The 20,344-nt window shown below is 41.4% G+C and overlaps 1 protein-coding gene across 4 annotated transcripts in view; it reads left to right on the top strand.

Moving 5' to 3' along the window:
- Window positions 1-17,872, top strand: part of rbm17 (RNA binding motif protein 17) — a 28,864-nt gene extending 10,992 nt beyond the window's left edge. For 2 of the 4 annotated variants that reach the window (XM_080022190.1, XM_080022193.1), the window contains exons 2-13: window positions 887-1,028; window positions 2,005-2,121; window positions 2,689-2,855; window positions 3,857-3,972; window positions 4,632-4,682; window positions 5,832-5,958; window positions 7,142-7,293; window positions 7,772-7,825; window positions 8,317-8,393; window positions 12,239-12,337; window positions 12,433-12,505; window positions 17,696-17,872. In XM_080022190.1, coding sequence (XP_079878316.1) covers window positions 887-1,028; window positions 2,005-2,121; window positions 2,689-2,855; window positions 3,857-3,972; window positions 4,632-4,682; window positions 5,832-5,958; window positions 7,142-7,293; window positions 7,772-7,825; window positions 8,317-8,393; window positions 12,239-12,337; window positions 12,433-12,505; window positions 17,696-17,799 — 1,279 coding nt within the window. In that variant the 3' untranslated portion in view covers window positions 17,800-17,872. The remainder of the gene's footprint in view (window positions 1-886; window positions 1,029-2,004; window positions 2,122-2,688; window positions 2,856-3,856; window positions 3,973-4,631; window positions 4,683-5,831; window positions 5,959-7,141; window positions 7,294-7,771; window positions 7,826-8,316; window positions 8,394-12,238; window positions 12,338-12,432; window positions 12,506-17,695) is intronic. The other 2 variants (XM_080022192.1, XM_080022191.1) reach the window with 2 other exon arrangements.
- Window positions 17,873-20,344: the final 2,472 nt, after the last annotated feature.

Here is a 20,344-nt window from a genome sequence, read left to right as displayed (position 1 = left end):
GAGGAACCTTTATTCATACGGTACGTTGCAATGCGACGTGCTTTACATAAAATAACAGTAAATAAAGTCTTTCAAACAAATATATATGTAAAGGTAGTAGTCAAAACAACCATGTTAATACGAGGAATACAAATGTAAAAGCCAGGTTAAAAAAAGGGCAAATAATTAAATATGATAATACAAAAAGTACACAGAATAAAAACAGTTGTAAAAGCAACAATAAACTGCAATAAAAACAATTCCGTCACAGTAATGCTAAAAGGAAAAGTTTGCATGAGTTCATTGATTTAGGCTGCTCCGTAGTTTGGCTCCACATGATCTGAAGGCAGCCTCTCCATGATTCTGGCTGTTTTCATGTTATTTATTTTTTTATGCTTTTGTTTTCATTTCTTGCTCTGGATGTTAAAGTCATGGGAGTCAGTGGGACTTTGGGCTCCAGGTGGAGCATACTTGGACAATTAATTGGAGCACATTTCAAATCCAATGTAAGCATCTAATGTCTATTTAAGTCACTAAGTGGAGCCAGTCTTTAAAGGTCCTTTTAAAGTGGTAATCCATAAGATGATTTTGTTTAAAAATCCCCATAATTGCATCCCCAAAATCCCCATTGCAGTATATTCATTGTTTTATCCGATTCATTTTAATATACATTTGAAGCCCTGATGTAATGCAAGATTTATTTTTCCTAAAATTTACCCGTGTTTTATGTCTTCATCATGTCACCCTTCTCAATATGCTACCCTAACTTCAAAACCATTTGATGCCAAGAAAGAGTGTTTATTCATAAAAAATCAATGTAAGACAAGTTCAGCTTTGAGCGCCGTGCTTGTTTAAGCAAGATAAAAGTTAAAAAAAAAATGTTTTCTTCTTCTCCTCGTCTTGACAGAGGCTCAGTGGGGGCAATAATGTCGCTGTACGATGATATGGGCGTGGGAGCCAGCGACACCAAGACCGAGGGCTGGTCCAAGAACTTCAAGCTGCTTCAGTCCCAGCTGAAGGTCAAGAAGGCGGCGCTGACTCAGGCCAAGGTTAGGAACCTGTGAGGAGGAACCTCTGAGTAACCTGTGAGGTAACCCAGGGTGCTCCCTCCCTCCTTATTTTAGGAGCACTACTGAAATCGACATAAAACGCAACACATTCATATTTTTTCCATCTTAACAATATTACTGATAAATGCTTTGATAATAAATGGACAATTTACAGAAATACCAGTGTGCCGTTTTATTTTAAAGGAAAAAAGTTACAAAGTGAAGTAGTGCTTTCACAGAAAAAGTCATTAAGTTAAACAGTGGTTTTTTTTTAAACTTAGACACCAAATAACAAATTATTAAATGTAAACATAAGGTATGTGGTCAGTACATTACTGTCGTTAATCACTAGGGCTGCCCCCTGAAACTGGACGAGTAGAATCATCAGTCGGAAACCCGTCAGTCCACTGAGATTCTTCAGGTCGAGCAGTTTGTTTTGTTTTTGTCAGTCAGTGTGCTTTACATTAAGAGGATACAACAGATATAAGTTTACAAAATGCACCGGGATAACATTTCAATGAGGAGTTATCATTAAGGGGAATCATAAATATATTTTTATATGTGTGGATCAAACACAGCTCTCCGTGTGCCTCGATCGCTGTGCCCCGTTTCTCCAAATCAAACAAGTAAAAACAGCGTGGGGGCGGGGCGCGACTCGTAGACTCCTGAAGATTATTTTCTGCACATGACGCTTGGAGAGGGGGCGATCGAGAGAGTGTCCCCGTTATGCACTTTGCTCCATAAGGAGAAAATAAAAAAACCTACATCTAAAATAATAACACACTGTTCTGGCACCCCATCGCTTCCCTGCCCTCCTGCTGCTACCTACCAATAGTTGAATCTTGGCATTGAACAGCTGAATCCGTGTGTGTGTGTGTGTGTGTGTGTGTGTGTGTGTGTGTGTGTGTGTGTGTGTGTGTGTGTGTGTGTGTGTGTGTGTGTGTGTGTGTGTGTGTGTGTGTGTGTGTGTGTGTAGACGCAGCGCATGAAGCAGACCACGGTCCTGGCCCCTGTCATCGACCTGAAAAGAGGAGGTTCTGGAGACGACAGACAGACAGCGGACACGCCCCCGCACCTCGCCGTCGCCCTCAAGGTGAATGTGGCGATATATCAAAATAATATCTACATGGCAATATAAGGTGGGCCTAGATATGGTCTGGTATTGATTGTTACTGGGATATAGTTAGTAATATATTCTTGTGATGGTAAGGTCATGCACACAAAAATCCCAGACAATATCTAGTCTCATATCACAATGGTGATTTATCGCAATATGATGTGATATCACTGGGATTTTGGTTATTGTATGGTGATATACGTAGTTTGGCCGCACTACATAAAGTCATATTTTGTCTAATCTATAGTAATATATAGAATGTCTGGTCTCGTATCACAATCTCATAAAGAGATGCAAACTAAATTCCCACACGATTTCTTGTCACGGTATCACGGTGTCGATATAATCAATCTCTGTTGTCATGTTGTGATATTTGATCTGGCGTTTTCATCATCGCATGGTGATGTGATTTAGGCTGAGTCACAAAGTAATGCAACTGTGTGTGTGTGTGTGTGTGTGTGTGTGTGTGTGTGTGTGTGTGTGTGTGTGTGTGTGTGTGTGTGTGTGTGTGTGTGTGTGTGTGTGTGTGTGTGTGTGTGTCAGGACGTGGGGTCGGGCGGCTTCTCCTCGGGCGACGTCCTGGTCCCTCTGGCCGACGAGTACGACCCCATGTTCCCCAACGACTACGAGAAGGTGGTGAAGAGACACCGGGAGGAGCGGCAGCGGCAGCGCGAGCAGGAGCGACAGAAGGAGATCGAGGAGAGAGAGAAGTGAGGCTCCTTTCGTCACACTTTCACCTCAATGTCACCTTTGGAAATATGTAATTTTGAAATTGGGTATCGAAACTTTATAGACCATAAACTATTAGATCGATGGAAATTAGTGGATGGAAAATAGTAAGTAAAGTCAATATACAATTTGTATTTTCTAGTAAACTTAAACCGAGTCCCCAGGTTTCTTTTTTTTTAGCTAGCTATTTTAGCTACAGTATCTGCTTGTTTATTTGTTTTTGGCTGCATAATGACTCCTTTTGATTTTATATTTATGTTGAACGTTTTGAAAAGTACTCTATGAATAAATATTATTATCGTTATTATTACTGTTGTTATTATCATCATTATTGCTATTTCTAGCTTTATTATTGTTATTATAATTGTTTTGTTATTATTATATCATTGTTGTTAAGTGTCTTGAGCAAGACACTTAACCCCTCATTGCTCCTGATGGCTGCGTCCCTCGGTGTTTGAACAATTGTAAGTCGCTTTGGATAAAAGCGTCTGCTAAATGAAATGTAATGTAATGTAATTGTGTGTGTGTGTGTGTGTGTGTGTGTGTCTGTGTGTGTGTGTGTGTATGTATATATATTATATATTTATGTTTTTATTATAGTTAGAGGAGCGACAGCATGAACTCCACAGCAATTTCAAAAATTGGAATTGCTGTCTATACTTGACCCGGTGTATTTCTGCCTGTTATTGTTATTTTCATTATAGTTATTATTGTTATTATCATTATAGTTATTGTTGTTATTATAATTATAGTTATTGTTGTTATCATTATAGGTATTATTGTTGTTGTCATTATAGTTATTGTTGTTGTTATCATTATAGTTATTATTGTTATTATCATTATAGTTGTTATTATTGTTATTGTTATTATAGTTATTATTGTTATTATCATTATAGTTATTATTGTTATTATCATTATAGTTATTATTGTTATTGTCAACTTGAGCTCAAGGTGTCCTTTAAACTGTGTTTTGTGGTGGCAGGAAGAGGAAAGACCGTCACGAGGGCGGGGGAACGCCGAGCGGCTTCTCTCGCTTTCCCACCACGGAGGAAGACTCAGACGAGGAGGAGGACTTTGAGAAGGAGAGGAGGAAGAGAAGTGAGTGAGCGAGAGGGAGGAAGGAAAGAATTTTCTCCTATTTGTTTTGAACGGTGCAAACATTGCATTTATTCAGCACACGTCCTGTTTTGCTGTGAGCTGGAACCGCATCATTGATTTGTCGATCGATCAGTTGATCGCTTAGTCATGGTTCTTACCCGGTCGTCGAGGTGCTTGAAATGCATGAATAATGTCCTCAGAAATGTATGTCCAGGAATCCCTTGAAAAAAGTCCATTTGCTGCTGAAGTCCTCCATTTTGCAGAGTTGCCTTTACCATTAAGATGATGGTTGGAAATAGACACATACAATAGTAGATGACTATATTTTATTTTATATCTATCTATCTATCTATCTATCTATCTATCTATCTATCTATATATATATATATATATATATATATATATAGATATATAGATATATATATATAGATATAGATATAGATAGATAGATATCATATTTGAATTAATAAAGATCACATTAAAAGTGTATTATATTTGTTTTTGGTCTTTGAAATGAAAGAAATAGTGCTTAAAAAGTCCTTGAATTTGTCTGAAATAGTGCAATCAATAAAGCTTTATTGGCGTCAGTATGTAAATATGAGTGCTCTCTCTCTCTCTCTCTCTCTCTCTCTCTCTCTCTCTCTCTCTCTCGCCCTCAGTTATGGGTGGAGCAGCCATTGCACCACCTTCTTCGTTGGTGGACAGAGACGGTGAGTGGTGTCCGTCCATCTCTACAGTGTTTTTACCTCATTTTAAAGTGGTAAACAATATGATTATTTAGTAAAAATAAATATATTAATTGCTGTTTCAAATAGTATTCCGGGACTGGTGGTGTACTGCACCCAGCAGTCCGTCTGAGGGGTTGGCGCACAAAAGAATTAAAAAGAAAAAAGAAATGAACAAATATATGTAGTTATTTTTAACTTCTTCTAAATCTGACTTTGATAAAGAGTTGTCTGTTATGCTGCAGTGACGCCGTTTTTCCTGCAGGTGGCAGCACCTTGTAACAAACTGAAAAGAGGTGTTTTCTGCTGCTACAACACTCAAAATATGTTCAAATCAGACCGAGCTCCTGCAAAGCAAATGACAGAACATTGTTCATTTACATTGTTGTAGCTTGAAAGACTTGTATGTGGTGGTGTTGTTGTATGTGGTGGTGGTTTTGTTGTATGTGGTGGTGGTGGTGTTGTATGTGCTGGATGATTGTAATTCCAGTCAACTCTAGATGGCAACTTACATGTGTTTGATGAAGCCATTTTCCTCAATGTTGGTCTAGAATAAAACTTGGGAAAAAGTTGTCAAAGATTTGAGCAATGAGGGTGCAGCTGTGGTCCGCCTCCGTCCCCCGTCCCAAGCACAATGACAAGCAAGCAAGCAAGGGTGGGGGTTACTGATGGAGGCTTTTCAAAAATGAGCTTTGTTATCAAACCATGGACTGAGGCTTTGAAGGTCACGAGCGGTGAAGCCTAGCACCTGCTTCATGAGAAACTCCACCCAGACTCTAATCAGCTTAGCACCTGCTTCATGAGAAACTCCACCCAGACTCTAATTAGCATAGCACACGCGGTGATATACGCACTGAGCAGGTTCTACTACCATGCAGAGTCTGCTTTAATCATCTCTGATCACACTTGTTTCTGTTTGGCCGATGTGGAAAAAGAAAACAGTCATTTGAAGCAGCAGCGGTTGTAGTTGTACTGGTTGTTGTACTGGTTGTTGTACTGGTTGTTGTATCTGTTTTCATGTGCAGGAGGGCTGATGACGTCACGACTAGTCGACTAATCCACTCATTGACTGAAATTCTTGTTGGTCGTCGACCACTTAAAAAGAGTGTGTGTGTGTGTGTGTGTTGGTCCCAGGCTTCTCGTACGAGGACGAAGGCCGTCCAGCGCGGGGTAAAGCAGCCGTCCCTCCTCCCATGTACGAGGACTCTGAGCGTCCCCGCTCCCCCCCGGGGCCCACCAACTCCTTCCTGGCCAACATGGGGTGAGGACACACACACTCACACCAGGTTGCACTGGTCTGAGTGATACACTGAGGAATTCTATGAGCCTTCAATTTAAAGTGAGATTCCTGTTTGTGTATAAGTAATATTATCATTGCAGTAATCATTTTTGTAATTAATGTTTATTATTATTATTATGATTATTATTAATAATCATAATCATAATTAGTGGTCCAGTCTGCAAGGTTGGAGCACAGAGTGCTCCAATTGTTCACAAAGTGAAAAACTGTTTTAGCCCAAGTAGAAGAAGGTTGGAACATTTGAATTTGTTTTAGGAGCGGGGTGCTTTGCGAGTGTATGGGAGCAAGTGTAAACAAAATTTGCCGCTTGGCAAAAAGACTTATTGGTTGTATTATAACAACATTTGGGTGTCCGCTACCGCGTAGCAGCAGAATAAGGGAGGTTAGTTAACATTTACACTACACAGGGTAAAGATGCTCCTTCATCGTTTGCGAGAGTCATATTCAGGCCTGACGCAAGAAATTTGTCACGACAAAATGGTGTGAGTGGTCTGAGTGGTCTGAGTGGTCTGAGTGGTCTGAGTGGTCTGAGTGGTCTGAGTGGTGTAGGTATTTATTATGAAAAGCTGAGCTCTTCTATCTCCATAGACAATTTCTATGTCTATTGCTGCAGAAATCTTTGGGTAAAGTAGTTAATATTCCATCATTTCTTCTTTAAGTCCTTCAACAACTTTATGCTTTGACTTGGACATTAGTCAACAGAGTGCCTAAAGTTGTTGCCCTGAGAAGAGCGGCTTCGGCTCTTTATTTATTTGGAATTGTATTTGGATTGTATAAGTGATTTTATAGACCTATTACTAGAACTCAAGTCTTTGAGCACAAGGTTCCTCATGTCTTAATAAATGTTAAAATATCTCCAGTTGTTCCTTGATAAAGAGAATGTGTATTATCATAGGAAGGGATTATCAGAGGACGAGTAAAAATACACCGCTTTTCTTTGTTTGACTCGCACAATTTCTGCAGTTTAACTTCAAAGACAACCACAACAAACTTGGCTAATTACATTGTAAGTTTGGAGAAAATCTGCTGTAAAGTCACAAAATCGATGAAAATATGGAGAGACAGGAGATATATTTTAACATTAAACCACTGACAGGTGAAGTGAATAACATGGCTCATCTGAATTTTGTGTGTGTTTTGGCAGAGGGACGGTGGCCCATAAGATCATGCAGAAGTACGGTTTTCGGGAGGGTCAGGGTCTGGGGAAGCACGAGCAGGGCCTGAGCACAGCGCTGTCCGTGGAGAAGACCAGCAAGAGGGGCGGCAAGATCATCATCGGGGATGCCGCCGAGAAACGTAACTCTTAATTATATATGTATTTATCATTTAGTCTGTATTTCCAATGGAAAGGTTCTCATAGTTTTCTAACCCAGAACTTTATCATATTTTAAAATGTTGTTAGCAACAACCTCACTGAAGGCTTTGCTGTTGAGAAACGTACCACTCTGCTGAGGCTTCTCGTCGTGCTTCAATGCAGTCCAAAGGGGCAAACGTTTACGACATTAAGAAAAACCCTTTAAATCTCCTTTTAGGGAAGGGGAAGCTCACATGACCGTCAGACAGACTTGATATGATATGCTTTATTTTTTATTATATTTTATCAGGTTGGCCTGATAGGTCGGTCCAATTTGGAGACTAGAAACATGGAGTTGCGTCACTTCTTACTGGAAACCTGCTGTAGCCAACGTTGCAGTGTGAAATACTTTTGATTTACTGTGTGTGTGTGTGTGTGTGTGTGTGTGTGTGTGTGTGTGTGTGTGTGTGTGTGTCCAAGCAGCAGGATCCAGCCAATCAGGCGCTGCTGAACCAGTGGCCGGCGGCTCCTCAGGTTGGTCTTCCCCTTCCTTCCTTGCCATACACATCACTTCCTGTCCCAACTGTAGCGTTTGACTGGATATTGAGACTGTGTGTGGATGATGTTTAACTTGTCTCTCAGTTTTTAGACGTCTATTAAACACTTTGTTCCCAAATATAAGATGAGAAATAAAAGGTTCTTCCAAATGTCTGGCTGTGAAGACGGTGTGTTGAAATCTAACACAACCTCTAGGTCTTTGCCCAGAAAAATGTCTGTTTGTGAGCAGTTGATCAAAGAACTACTCAGTGAAACTAGTATCTTTAGTAAAAGTACAAATACTCTGACACAGATGTACCTATTCAAAAGACCTGGTAAAGTCATGAAATCAGATGTTCTAAAGGGTTTTTATCTGTGATTTCTAAGTCATTGACTCCTTCCCTCTTTGGCCAGTTTTAGCCAGTCAATAAGAACGCCCGTGACCTCTCTCTCTCTCTCTCCCTCTCTTTTCCTTCTCGTCCAATCAGCCGACCCGTCCAAGAAGTCGGAGGCCAACCCGCTCACGGAGATCCTCAAGTGTCCCACTAAAGTGGTGCTGCTCCGGGTAAGTCCCGCCTCCAAAGTCTGTACGAGACAAGACAGGGATGGAGAGCTGGAGGAGGAAAGTTTTGTTGCTGTTATTTTAACAGCACAGCCTCAGACATGACGAATGAACGTCTCCTGGGACGTCGAACGCCGTCAACCAGGATTATTTTCTCGAATGCGTGTTCACTGTGCAACTAACTGGATGAACTTATATTGAACTTTATTGCTCATCACATGTGAATTGATTCGCTAACGTAACCAGAACAATTGAGTGGAAATTTCAGAATTTGGAATATATGATTATATTTTAAATTGAAATTCTATTCAAGTTTTGAATTTCGTTTCTGTAGCCCTAGTTTGCATAAAGGCGGCGGCTGCTCGCTTATCGACTAATCAACGATCTGGTCGTAGGAACGGAACTTGGTCGTTAAGTGAGGTGTACCTGTATTCCAAAATTCAAAAATTGCTAAAAACACCAGGGCATATCACCCCATGTCACCCAGTGGATCAACATCATTCTTATTTGTGTTCTTGATATCCCAGAATGCATTACCTCAACAACACGCTCATGCTGTTCTTTAAAATGGGTTTGGCATCTTTTTACTTCTTCATTTCTTGGGTTTTCCAAATGCGCTGTCGTTTGGAAAACCCAAACGGCAGCGCAGGGGGGTGTGATACTTTGGTGATTCCTCCTGCCTGGAGCGGTGGCTTCTTTTGTTTTGAGGTGTTAAACTGTGAAAACATGTCACCGTGTCATGGATCCTGAGGCTTGTTTTCCTCTCTTTACACAGAGTGCTCTGTGTCAGGGATCCTCACATCCTCTTTATTACTCTCACTGACCCTCAAACCGCCAACGGGGTGAGAAAGGAAGGAAAACTTGAAAGATTAATTGAGGAGGAACAGGAAGGAGGGCTTTCCCTTTAGCTGTGGCTGTTGAGTGCTGAGCGGGTCAGACATGGAGGTTGATCACCATCCTCAGAGGCTCGGACGATGTAGAACGCTCGCTTTGTCAACTTCGCTGGAGTTGTAAGAACGACTTGAACGATTTTATATCCAGACGTTAACGCGTTGAAACTGGGCGTCGGTGAAACGCACCGTGTCGGCCCTTGGCGGCTGAAACGTACATTACCCTGGGTTATATATACAGCCTGGACGTACGTTCCCACAGGGAAAGGGATTCATTAAAGCGTGTTTTTGTTTATGTTCCATATTTGTGAATCCTCAGAGGGTCTGTGGGTGACGTTTGCTGACTTTGAGGTTGGATGTGTCTCTATGCAGATTTATTTATATTTAAAATGTCTTTTCTGATGTCATACGAAAAATACATTTATATTTCATGGTGCAACGTGTTTGTCGGACAAGTCTGCTGTTTTTCAGAACTTATTAAAATGTTGGTTGAGCTGCAGCTTGTCACTGCCTCAATGCAGTCCAACGGGGCAAACGTTGACCACTTTAAAAAAGGCCACGATCTCCGTTTTGAAGACGGAAAACTCACCATGTAGTCAGTCATCCGTCTTGATGTTATGCCGAAAATAAATAATAGTGAACTGCATTTTTTTTAGGTTTTTCTGGCTCTTAGTGACTTGTGCCTCCATCTGCATTAGAGACTAGTTGGTGCGTTATTCAAAACATGTTTTAAAAAAAATACACTAAGACACGTGACTATTAGGTGAATTTTGTGTTTTTGGAAGGAAATGTTTTTTCAGAAGAAGAAAAGAAGAGAAGAAACAGTCTTTATTAGTCACGCAACACACCACACTACATGCTTGCACACACACACACATGCACATGCTTTGATGGTGGCCGGTGAAATGGCTCCTCTGCTTTTGACCCATCTTGGCTTGTCCTTCCTCCGAGGGCACAGTCAGGAGCAGTGGGCAGCATACGTGGACGCGCCCGGGGACCAGGTGATAAATGTCCATTGCTGGTCAGACAATGATGGGTGCATGTTTTTGGTGGGGGTCCTTACTGACGTGAGGTGGAGGAAACCCCATGTGAGCACGGGGAGAACATGCAAACTCCACACAGAAATGCAGAAAGGCAGGCTTAAGTGCTAAACCATTTCCCCGTGGCACTGTATTTAGTCACAGTGAGAAGCTGCAGAAGAGGTTGTGCAATGAATAGTTATGAATGATGGACACCAACATTTTAACAATGTCTGGGTTGAAAAGTAGCGGAACACTCCTGAAAGGATTCCAGGTGCTAAAGCTCTGCTATACTGCTTTCTGCCGGCAGATGGCAGCAACTTCAACTTCTTGCATCCTGTCCTCACCTTGCATTTTCTTTAGTGCCAAACTATCCTCGCTAATTATGTAATGAGTTGAATAAATGCTCTACTTTATCACCTGAAGGAATTCATGCCTTTGTGATTGAAAGTAAAGGTTTAATGTTCTTAAAGTGGCTGACAACCTCCTAAAACAATCAAGACATCACTAACACACATGAATAACTCAGAATGCAACACAACGGTAAAACAAACTAATACTACTAATCAAGAAAAACCTGCACAAATACTGTGAGTGGAAAGAAATCTGACCTGAAGGCATTTCATGAAGGGGCATTTTGAGGGTGATTCATATCAAGGATCCTCAGTTTGGCACCGCTAGGCCACGGATCCCAACAACCGTCTCAGATGTGATTTAGTGTGAACCTCAACACCTGTGTATCCAGTCAAATGCTCATTCTTCTGTTTTCTCTAATGGGGCTAGCGTCTTCTAAATTAAATTGTGTTGAAGTCTATCTATTCATCATTTCGCTTTGGACCCCCTGGATCCTCTTGAAGGACCCCTGGGTGGTCCCCGGACCCCACATTGAGAGCCACTGCTTCTCAGCTTCTGGGAGTCTTTTCTAAAAGCCCAGTGTTCAGCTCAGGGTCAACGGGACGATGCTTTGTTGGTGAATTCAGTTCTGTCTTCCAAGTGGAGCAGTGTAATAATCTGTGTCATTTGGGAGTGAGGAGAGGTCATCCAGAGGATGGAGGGGTGGAGGGGTGGTGCTGAGGTGGAGCCTCTCCGTCGGCCTCCCTCTTACCTTCCAGCAGAGGGTTGGATTCAGGTCGCTGTTTTAAAAACAAAACGCTGCCCAACAGGAGCTGCATTCACATTTTTCTTTGTCCATTCCATGTGGTAAATAAATATTGAGAATAATTTAGACTTTTGTGAGTCGATGTTACTGGTGCTTGTTTTTTTGAGCATTTTGAGATGTTTTTATAGTATTTAGCTTTGACCGATAGCAGCGGCTCCTTTCCGCTCTTCCAAGCCTCGTTCCAAATGTACATGAACCAAAAATAATTACAGTGAGAGTACCCATCCATCTGGGTACTCTATTGTACCCTGAGGGAAACTGCAGTTTTAGGAGCGGCCTTCATCAAAAACCACAGGCGATAATATAAGTAATAGAATAAAAATAGAGAAGAATTGACAATATGCGTTAAACCTAAAATTAACACAAAAAAAAGAATACAAGAAGAATGAGGCCGCGAAACAGTTAAGCTAAAGATTATCAATAAAAAATGAAATAAACCCCCCCCAAAAAAAAGACTATTTGGCAAAACAATAAGCTCAAAACTTGAAAATAAATCAAAAATAATATGGCAATGTGCAATAAACCTAAAAAAATAACAATACAAATGAACTTAAAAACAAGCCAGGAAAATAATAACAAACAAAAATAAATCCTAAAAATATACAAATTATTTGGCAATGTGCAATGAACTAAAAACATTACAATCAACAATTAAACAATAAATAAAATGTAATTAAAAAAAACATGAACAATTTGAAAATAAACGAACAAAAAAGTGGCTTTCTCATGGGGCCTCACCGCAACCTTTGTTTTCTCTGTTGTTCACATCCTTTCTTCCAGAACATGGTGGGCCGCGGCGAGGTGGACGAAGACCTGGAAGGGGAAACCAAGGAGGAGTGTGAGAAGTACGGCAAAGTCACCAAATGTGTCATCTTTGAGGTGAGAGCGCCCCCCCCCCCCCCCCCCGGTTCAGTGCTCGGTGTTTATGTTTAGCTTGTTGTTGTTGTCGTGACGAGCCGCCTCCGTCCCCTCAGATCGCTGTCGTGACGGACGACGAGGCCGTCCGCATATTCCTGGAGTTTGAAAGAGTGGAATCAGCCATTAAAGGTACGTCGTCTTTCCCGTCCACTCTCACTCAGTGAACTTTACCAAATACTCCAATGAGTGTCAAAACTTTGGAAAAAAAACTTGAAAATATGAAATGAACATAATAAAGAGAACTGTCGTGCAGCCAGGTCGGCACATTGACAAGTTCACCAGGAATTGTTTGTCTCGTTAATTGATGTATTCAGCTTTTATTAAGTGTTTATCTATAACAATACAGATAAGTCAATCAACAAACATTGGCCAAGATTTTTGTTTCATAATAATAACCTTTTTTTGTATAGAACCTGTCATTCATGACATGTGACTTAAAGTCCTTTATGCTAATAGAAGGCAAATTAATAAATTCATTAAAAACAGAATAAGAATAAGCTCATCAAAGTAGATCTACCAAATTGCGTTTAATACTCGTTTTCAGATTTGGGATCATCTATTGCGATCATCAAGGATCACGATCGTTCCCCAGCGAATTATTTTCTTACTTCAGTCTCTGATTTCACCGTCATGACGACAGCGTGGAGATGAACACCCTTGACTTTAAAATGCTGGCACAGTTTTTCTAGGTCATTGCAGAAGGATCCGTCAAATAAAATAAAAGCTGCAGCGGTTTCTACGCTCCGGCACTGCTAACCTCTTCAGAGTGAGGGAGTTGGCAGCGAAGGGTGAAACCGTTTGATATGGAACTGTATCAAAGTCAATTTCTGGAATTTCGAGATGTGCTTGTCTTTGCTTCCATATTGGCCCTGATCTTCCCCACAGGGTTTAATCACGTTTTGCAAAATTGGTTTTGCATACAATAACCCTGAAATAAACAAGACAGGAATAGGCCGTGAACCTCGACAAAAAACGATATTGATAAACCTGAAAAATTGGCAATATGAAATGAACAACAACAATAAATGTAAATGTAGAATTCACAAGATAGCAAGCATATGAAGTGACTTGAAGATGTGTTTGAATTGAGATCCCTTCATTTACTGTCACTTTATAATGTGAATGAAGACCACAGACTGATTTGAAAGGAGTCTTCCCAATCTGAGAAGATCTGAGAAGATCCAACATGGTTGGATGTGATTTAGTCCAGACTTGCCTGCCTGCCCCTAGAAATAAATAACAGTGAAGTTTAACTATTCTTCATTTTCCTGGAGAGACCCTGGGGAGGGTTCCCAGACCCCACATTGAGAACCGTTGGCCACTTAAGAAAAAAAAAACAACAATTAATAACTGCTGAGATACCCTAGCGCCCGATTGGTCTTGTCATTGTTATTATGGAGGAAACATTCTTAGTTACCCTGAGGTGTTGAGCAAGGCTCCGCTGGGCGTTATGTCAGCGCTCCGTTGAGGTGGGTTAAAGTGGGTTAAAGTGGGTCCGTATCTAAATGTGTCGGCCCAAATCAGGAAGCAGGTGAGACCGGTACCCCCTGAGGTGTTACATCACTCCCGGCCCAGCTCCCTCCATCCCTCCTCCCTGGAAGGAGAACACAGCGCCTTCCAGGACAGCCAGCAGGGAAATTAGGATTAATTGGACGGTTGGATAACACAGTGTTAGAGCTGGACCAGAAATCCTTTTCGTATCGGTATCGTGATTTGAGAATGGATATCGTCTGAAATTGATAACGGCACAATATAGTTTTGTTTTTTTTGGGGGGTTTTTTGCAAGCCTCTTAAAACCAACCCCAAATCCCATATCGTCTCATACTTTATCACCATATTAGGGTAAAGCCACAAGATAAATTCTGCGATTTTGGTTTGCATCACTTTATGTAATAACCGTAATTCCCGCCGATATCTGGTCTCATATCACTCATCATCATCGATTATCATTGATGATCATATTGATTGTTTTTAACACTGCGTTTCAGTAAAGTAATGCAAACCAAAAAAAAATCCCAGGTGATATCAACTCTCATATGAAAATATCAATTTTATCGGAATATTGCAATATGATTAAATATTTTCTGAAACTAAAGTAACACAAACCGAAATCCCAGATGATACAGGTGGGTTTAAGGACATTGATGTGATCATGTTATGGTGTATGCTGCCGGGATGGGAGCTGTGCTGGGAGTAGTGTGGATATTATGTCAATATTGTGATATGAGACTAGATATTGTCTAGGATTTTGGTTATGGTGATATGGTTTAAGGTTGTTAAATAGTTTAATGTTGTCTTTAAGGCATCTTAAAGTCATTAAAAGCAAAATCCCAGACGCTATCTCGTCTCATATCACAATATCGGTGTAATACGGATGTACAGACGTGGACAAATGTGTTGGTACCCTTACAGCTCATTGAAACAATGCTTCATTCCTCCTGAAAAGTGTGAAATGAAAACCAATTTTCTCATGTATACCTGCATGCCTAAAGCAAAAACTGTGAAAAGAGATCAATTATATTCTAAAATGGCCTGGACGGATTTGTTGGTATCCCTTAGAAAAGATTATAAATAATTGGATAATAGTGATATTTCAAACAGACTGTTTTCTTGAATTGGTATCACTCATGTCTTCAATCTGATAATCAGTCATTCACCCTATTTAAATGGAGAAGAGTCGTCACTCTGCTGTTTGGTATCATGGTGTGCACCACACTGAACATGGAAAGAAAAGCAAAGCGTTGTCTGAGGAGATCAGAAAGAACATGACGGACAAGCACGTTAAAGGTAAAGTTTACAAGAGCATCTCCAAGCAGCTTGATGTTCCTGGGACTACACTTGTAAATATTATTAAGAAGTTTAGGGTCCATGGGACTGTAGCCAACCTCCCTGGACGCGGCCACAAGAGGAAAATGAACCTCAGATTGAACAGAAGGATAGTGCCAATGGAAAAAGAGCCGAGGACAACGTCCAAAGTGGTACAAGCTGTACTCCAAGGTCAAGGTACATCAGTGTCTGATCGCACCGCCCGTCGCTTTTTGAGTGACAGTGGGTTCCATGGAAGAAGACACAGGAGGACTCCACTTTTGTAAGAAAAACATAAAAAAGCCAGAATGGAATAAGCTAAAATGCATATTGACAAGCCACAGCGCTTCTGGGTCAATGTCCTTTGGACAGATGAGTCAAAACTGGAGCTTTTTGGCAAATCACATCAGCTCTATGTTCACAGACGAAAAAAGTGAAGCTTTCAAAGAAAAGAACACCACACCTACTGTGGAACATGGAGGAGGCTCGGTTATGTTTTGGGGCTACTTTGCTGCGTCGGCCTTCTATGAGCCCTGATCTGAATCCTATGGAACATCTATGGACAGAGCTGAAACATGCAGCCTGGAGAAGGCCCCCTTCAAACCTGAGGCAGCTGGAGCAGTTTGCTCAGGAAGAGTGGGCCAAACTACCTGTTGACAGGGGCACAAGTCTCATTGAGAGCTTCACAAATCGCTTGATTGCAGTGATCGCCTCTAAAGGTTGTACAACAAAATATGAGGTTATGGGTCCCGACATTTTTGTCCAGGCCATTTTCATTTGTTTTATGAAGCAAAATATTCAGTTGAATCAAAAATCAAAAACAAAGTCTGATTTCTATTAAATATGGAAAACAAACAATGATGGATGCCAATTACTTTTTTAAGTTTCAAGTTATTTCAGAGAAAATTGTGGGTTCTAATTTTTTCATCGAAGGGTACCAGCAAATTTGTCCACCTCTGTAATACAGGACAAAGGGCCAGAAGAGAGATTCATATGATGTCAATATCACAATAAGAGACTATGAGACTAAGAGAATATATATGTATATATATATATATATATATATATAAATTACAAAAAAAGCCTTGCTCAGGAATTGGCGCCACCGGCGCTTGGTGAAAGAGCCCCGTGTTGGTTTGTTTCATTTGAAAGTCAAATGGCACGTGGAAAGCCCCGAATCCAGGCGGTAAATCTGATGCAGAGTGGATCTTCACGGATCTTTCCACCAACAGCACGGTCGATGAAAGAGACACAAGCTTCATCTAAGGCCATGTCAACAAAACCCCGCGGGCGATTTGAAATGTGGAGTTAATAAGCCGGCGCCGTTGCAGCCAAGTCGGGAAACCAAGAGCCTTCCAGGAACGAGCCGGCTGGGCTTTTCTCTGGAACGCAGACAAACAAACAAACAAACTCACATCCACTCACGAAGAAACTCCTTTTACACGACCTGAGGTCGTCCCTTGATAAAGCTCCGTGTCTCTGGTCTATCCTTCATTTTTATTTTATTGCTGCGAAACAACGAGGTCATCTGTTGGGTCTGTACGTCTGGCGCTCCAAATGATCCTTTTTCCCGTCCCTCCATCCCTCACTTGTGTTTTTCTGAGAAGCTCCGCAGCCGCAGCGCTCACAAGGCGTTAGCGTCGCACAAACCATTTCCTTTCTTCCTTTCATCCTCTGAAAGAAGAAGAAGAAGAAGAAGAAGTTGTTGTTTATTTATCTTTGGGAAATTCATGGACATATCACCCATCCTCAGCACCGATACAATGGTGCCTGGGGACCAGCCACGCTTGTAGGCTCTGGATCAAGGCGGTGGGCGGGTGTGTCTCAGCCCTCAACCTGCATGACCTGAGGGCGGGAGGGAAGCCACCTGGACGTGGGCAGGACGGCCCCGCTCTCAACCCAGAACCTTGTTCCCGCTTCACGGGAACAAGGTTCTGGGTTGCTGGGTTGCTCCACAGGAAGTGGCAATCAGTCTGTTTGAAAACATCAGGTTTTGCCATTAAAGGCAAAGCAAGTTTATTTGTGCAGCACATTTCATACACAAGGACAATTCAAAGTTCTTTCAGGTTAACGTCACCTTGTTGAACTGCTTCACGAAATATATTTAAGCTGCTCAGAATGAAACTTGAAAACAAAACATTTAGTTTTTATTTGATGTGTCTTCAGTCAGAGATTTCATGTTTTTGTCGTCTGGAAGGAAATGGAAGTCTGTGGTTTTATTATAGAAACGCTCCAATATTCTGGAGATAAATCCAATATTTTCATTTGGCGTCTGGATTAAAGTGGGAACCGCCTGGAGAGAAACACTGCCCCCCACCCCTAACCCCACCCTGCTCCCCAACAGGTGATGGAGATATTTCCAGTAGTTTTTCAGTCCAACAAATGTATTGTTTATGTTCAATAAAATGAATTCTCTCTCTGTCTGTCTCTCCCTCTCTCTCTGTCTGTCTGTCTCTCTCTGTCTGTCTTTGTCTGTCTCTCTCTCTCTCTCTGTCTGTCTCTCCCTCTCTCCAGCCGTTGTGGATCTGAACGGTCGATATTTTGGCGGTCGTGTGGTCAAAGCTTGTTTCTACAACCTGGACAAGTTCCGTGTTCTGAACCTGGGAGAACAGGTTTGAACCTCGACCACGAGCCTCCATCTGTAAATACTTTGATCCGAGCCTCTGACTTCCTGCACAGAAATACAATAAACGAGTGACTTTTGTTAAAAAACAGAGTTATCTTTCCCTTCACTGAAGAGTTGAATGTTGGTCTAAGAAGAATCTTCATTGATCACACGACGCATGCTTCAAACGGTGAAATGAGGTCTCTGCTTTTTACTGTCCTGGCTTGTCCTTCCTCCAGGGGGCAGCCAGGAGCAGTGGGCAGCGTTCAGCCACGCCCGGAGACAGTTAAAAGGTCCATCGCTGGTCAGACCATGATGTTCTGCATGTTTTGGGTGGGGGTCCTAGCTGATGTTACAAGGAGGAAACCATGTTTTGGGTGGGGGTCCTTACTGATGTTACAAGGAGGAAACCCCGTGTTTTGGGTGGGGGTCCTTACTGACGGTAGGTGGAGGAAACCCCATGTGAGCACGGGGAGAACATTCAAACTCCACACAGAAAGGCTCCTCATTGGGAGATAACCCACCGGAGCACGGTGCCAACAGCGCCCCAGGCAGGTATCGAACCCAGGACCTTCTTGCTGTGAGGCAGCAGTGCACTGTGCCCCCTGGTCTGATTGTTTCCATGAACAGGTTTGTACATACTGGTATTGATTCATATCTAATCACACTATTTAGAAACGCCTCCGGGCCTGATTCTTAACTTTTCAAAGTTGCTGCCGAGTTACCGGCCGTTCATCTGCAGGTGGTTGCAAAGGCCGACAAAATGGTTTCTCAATTGGAGTCATTCTACGATATTGAATCTATATATTTATAATCCATCTTTAGATATGAAGAGTGGATTCGAGAAAAGGTGAGAAAAGCAATAATCAACAGACATTTTATTTGGTGGCATATGACCCACCGCAGCAAAACCTGCTTACTTGAGTGTTTCTAAAATGGCCTGGAGCAGCCAAATAAATAACAAACCTTTCAGGAAGGAAAATTCCATTTTTCAGATTGGTGTTCCTTGTGTTTATTTAATCTCAACGTGTTTTCAATACTTTATTCAATATTTTTAATTTCTAAAAAGTGGATAAATGTTAAACCGTGGAGTTTAATATTCCATTTAGATGACATGGGGAAACACAGTTCACTTACCGAGACGCTGAACAACGCCGAACCATGGTTTCCTTTAAAGCGAGCGTCCAGGTGAAGATCATTCCTCCATATTCCATGTGATGTGAAGTCACAATGTGAAACCTTTTTGATAGAATTCAACCTTTAAGTCCTACTACTTTTACACACACACGGTGACATCACTGTGGAGGGGGCGTGTACCAACGTGTACAAACGAAGAAGTCAAGGTGACGTCACTTCCTTAAACAGATGGTTAAAGCGCAGAACGAGGATCCTTTTGTTTCACTTGTCTGTGAAAACGTTCATCTCAATGTTATGGATGTGGAGAAGCGGGTGGAGGAAGCTCTGAATCATATCACGGACCTTAATCTGACCAGTGCCATAGATCCAAGTCACTGTAAGCAGTGTTAGTCTGGGAAATACTGATTCAGGTTTTTTTTCGGGGTTATTGTTTGCATTCCAGGGTTTGTGCTAGCGTGATGCTAACTGTAAATTAGCATAACGTGCAACATATAGTTAAGTGTTAATAATAACGATTGATCATTTGGGTGGCACGGTGCCTGCACTGCTGCCTCACAGCAAGAAGCCCTAGGTTGAATTCCCGCCTGCTCAGGTGGTGTCGTCTCCTCCAACGACAAGACACGGATGAAAAACTAAAAAAAAACAAAAAACACTTTTACGCAAGAGATTCTCTTTCCCCGGGGGCGGGGGGGGAATGGTGTCACGGTGGATCCCAGCAGAGAAGTTTTAATTCAGAGGAGGGAGGGAGGGAGGGGGAACCTGAGGCTGAGGAGGTGCAGTGTTGATGGATATTGAGGTCAATGTCAGGTGTGTGTGTGTGTGTGCGCACACAATGAGGTTGCTGACCTAAATATCAAGTGTGACGGGTGGAGCGGTCACAGTGCTACTCCACCTCCGTCACCTTCAAATACTCACTGGGTCCTTGAGGAGAAGTTCACCTTTTCACCTGGATGTGTTTGACAGTATAAGATGTGTTGGTGATGCATAAGGTACGACCACCGTCTGCTGCTCATTCCTAAGTACATGAACTCATCAGCACTGAATATTGATTTCAAATGATTTTATGATCAGTTCGTCTAGTTTAACAACTTTAGCTGAGAATAACAGTTCCCCAGTGACGTAGCAGCAAGTTCTACTGCAGAAATAACAGAGTATAACAGAGCCCTGTGATAATATACATTATTATTATACAGTATACATTATTATGATTACTATTATACATTATTATTCGACATTATAAATTATAATAATAATTATACATTTTTGCTATTATACATTATTATAAATTATTATAATAATTATACATTATTATTATTATTGTTATATACATAATCATTATTATACATTATTACTATTATACATTATTATTCCACATTATAAATTATTATAATAATTATGCATTATTATTATCACTATTATAC

The sequence above is a fragment of the Zeus faber genome, assembly GCF_960531495.2.
Source record: "Zeus faber genome assembly, chromosome: 21".
Taxonomy (NCBI): domain Eukaryota; kingdom Metazoa; phylum Chordata; class Actinopteri; order Zeiformes; family Zeidae; genus Zeus; species Zeus faber.
This window is presented reverse-complemented; position numbering and strand designations above follow the sequence as displayed.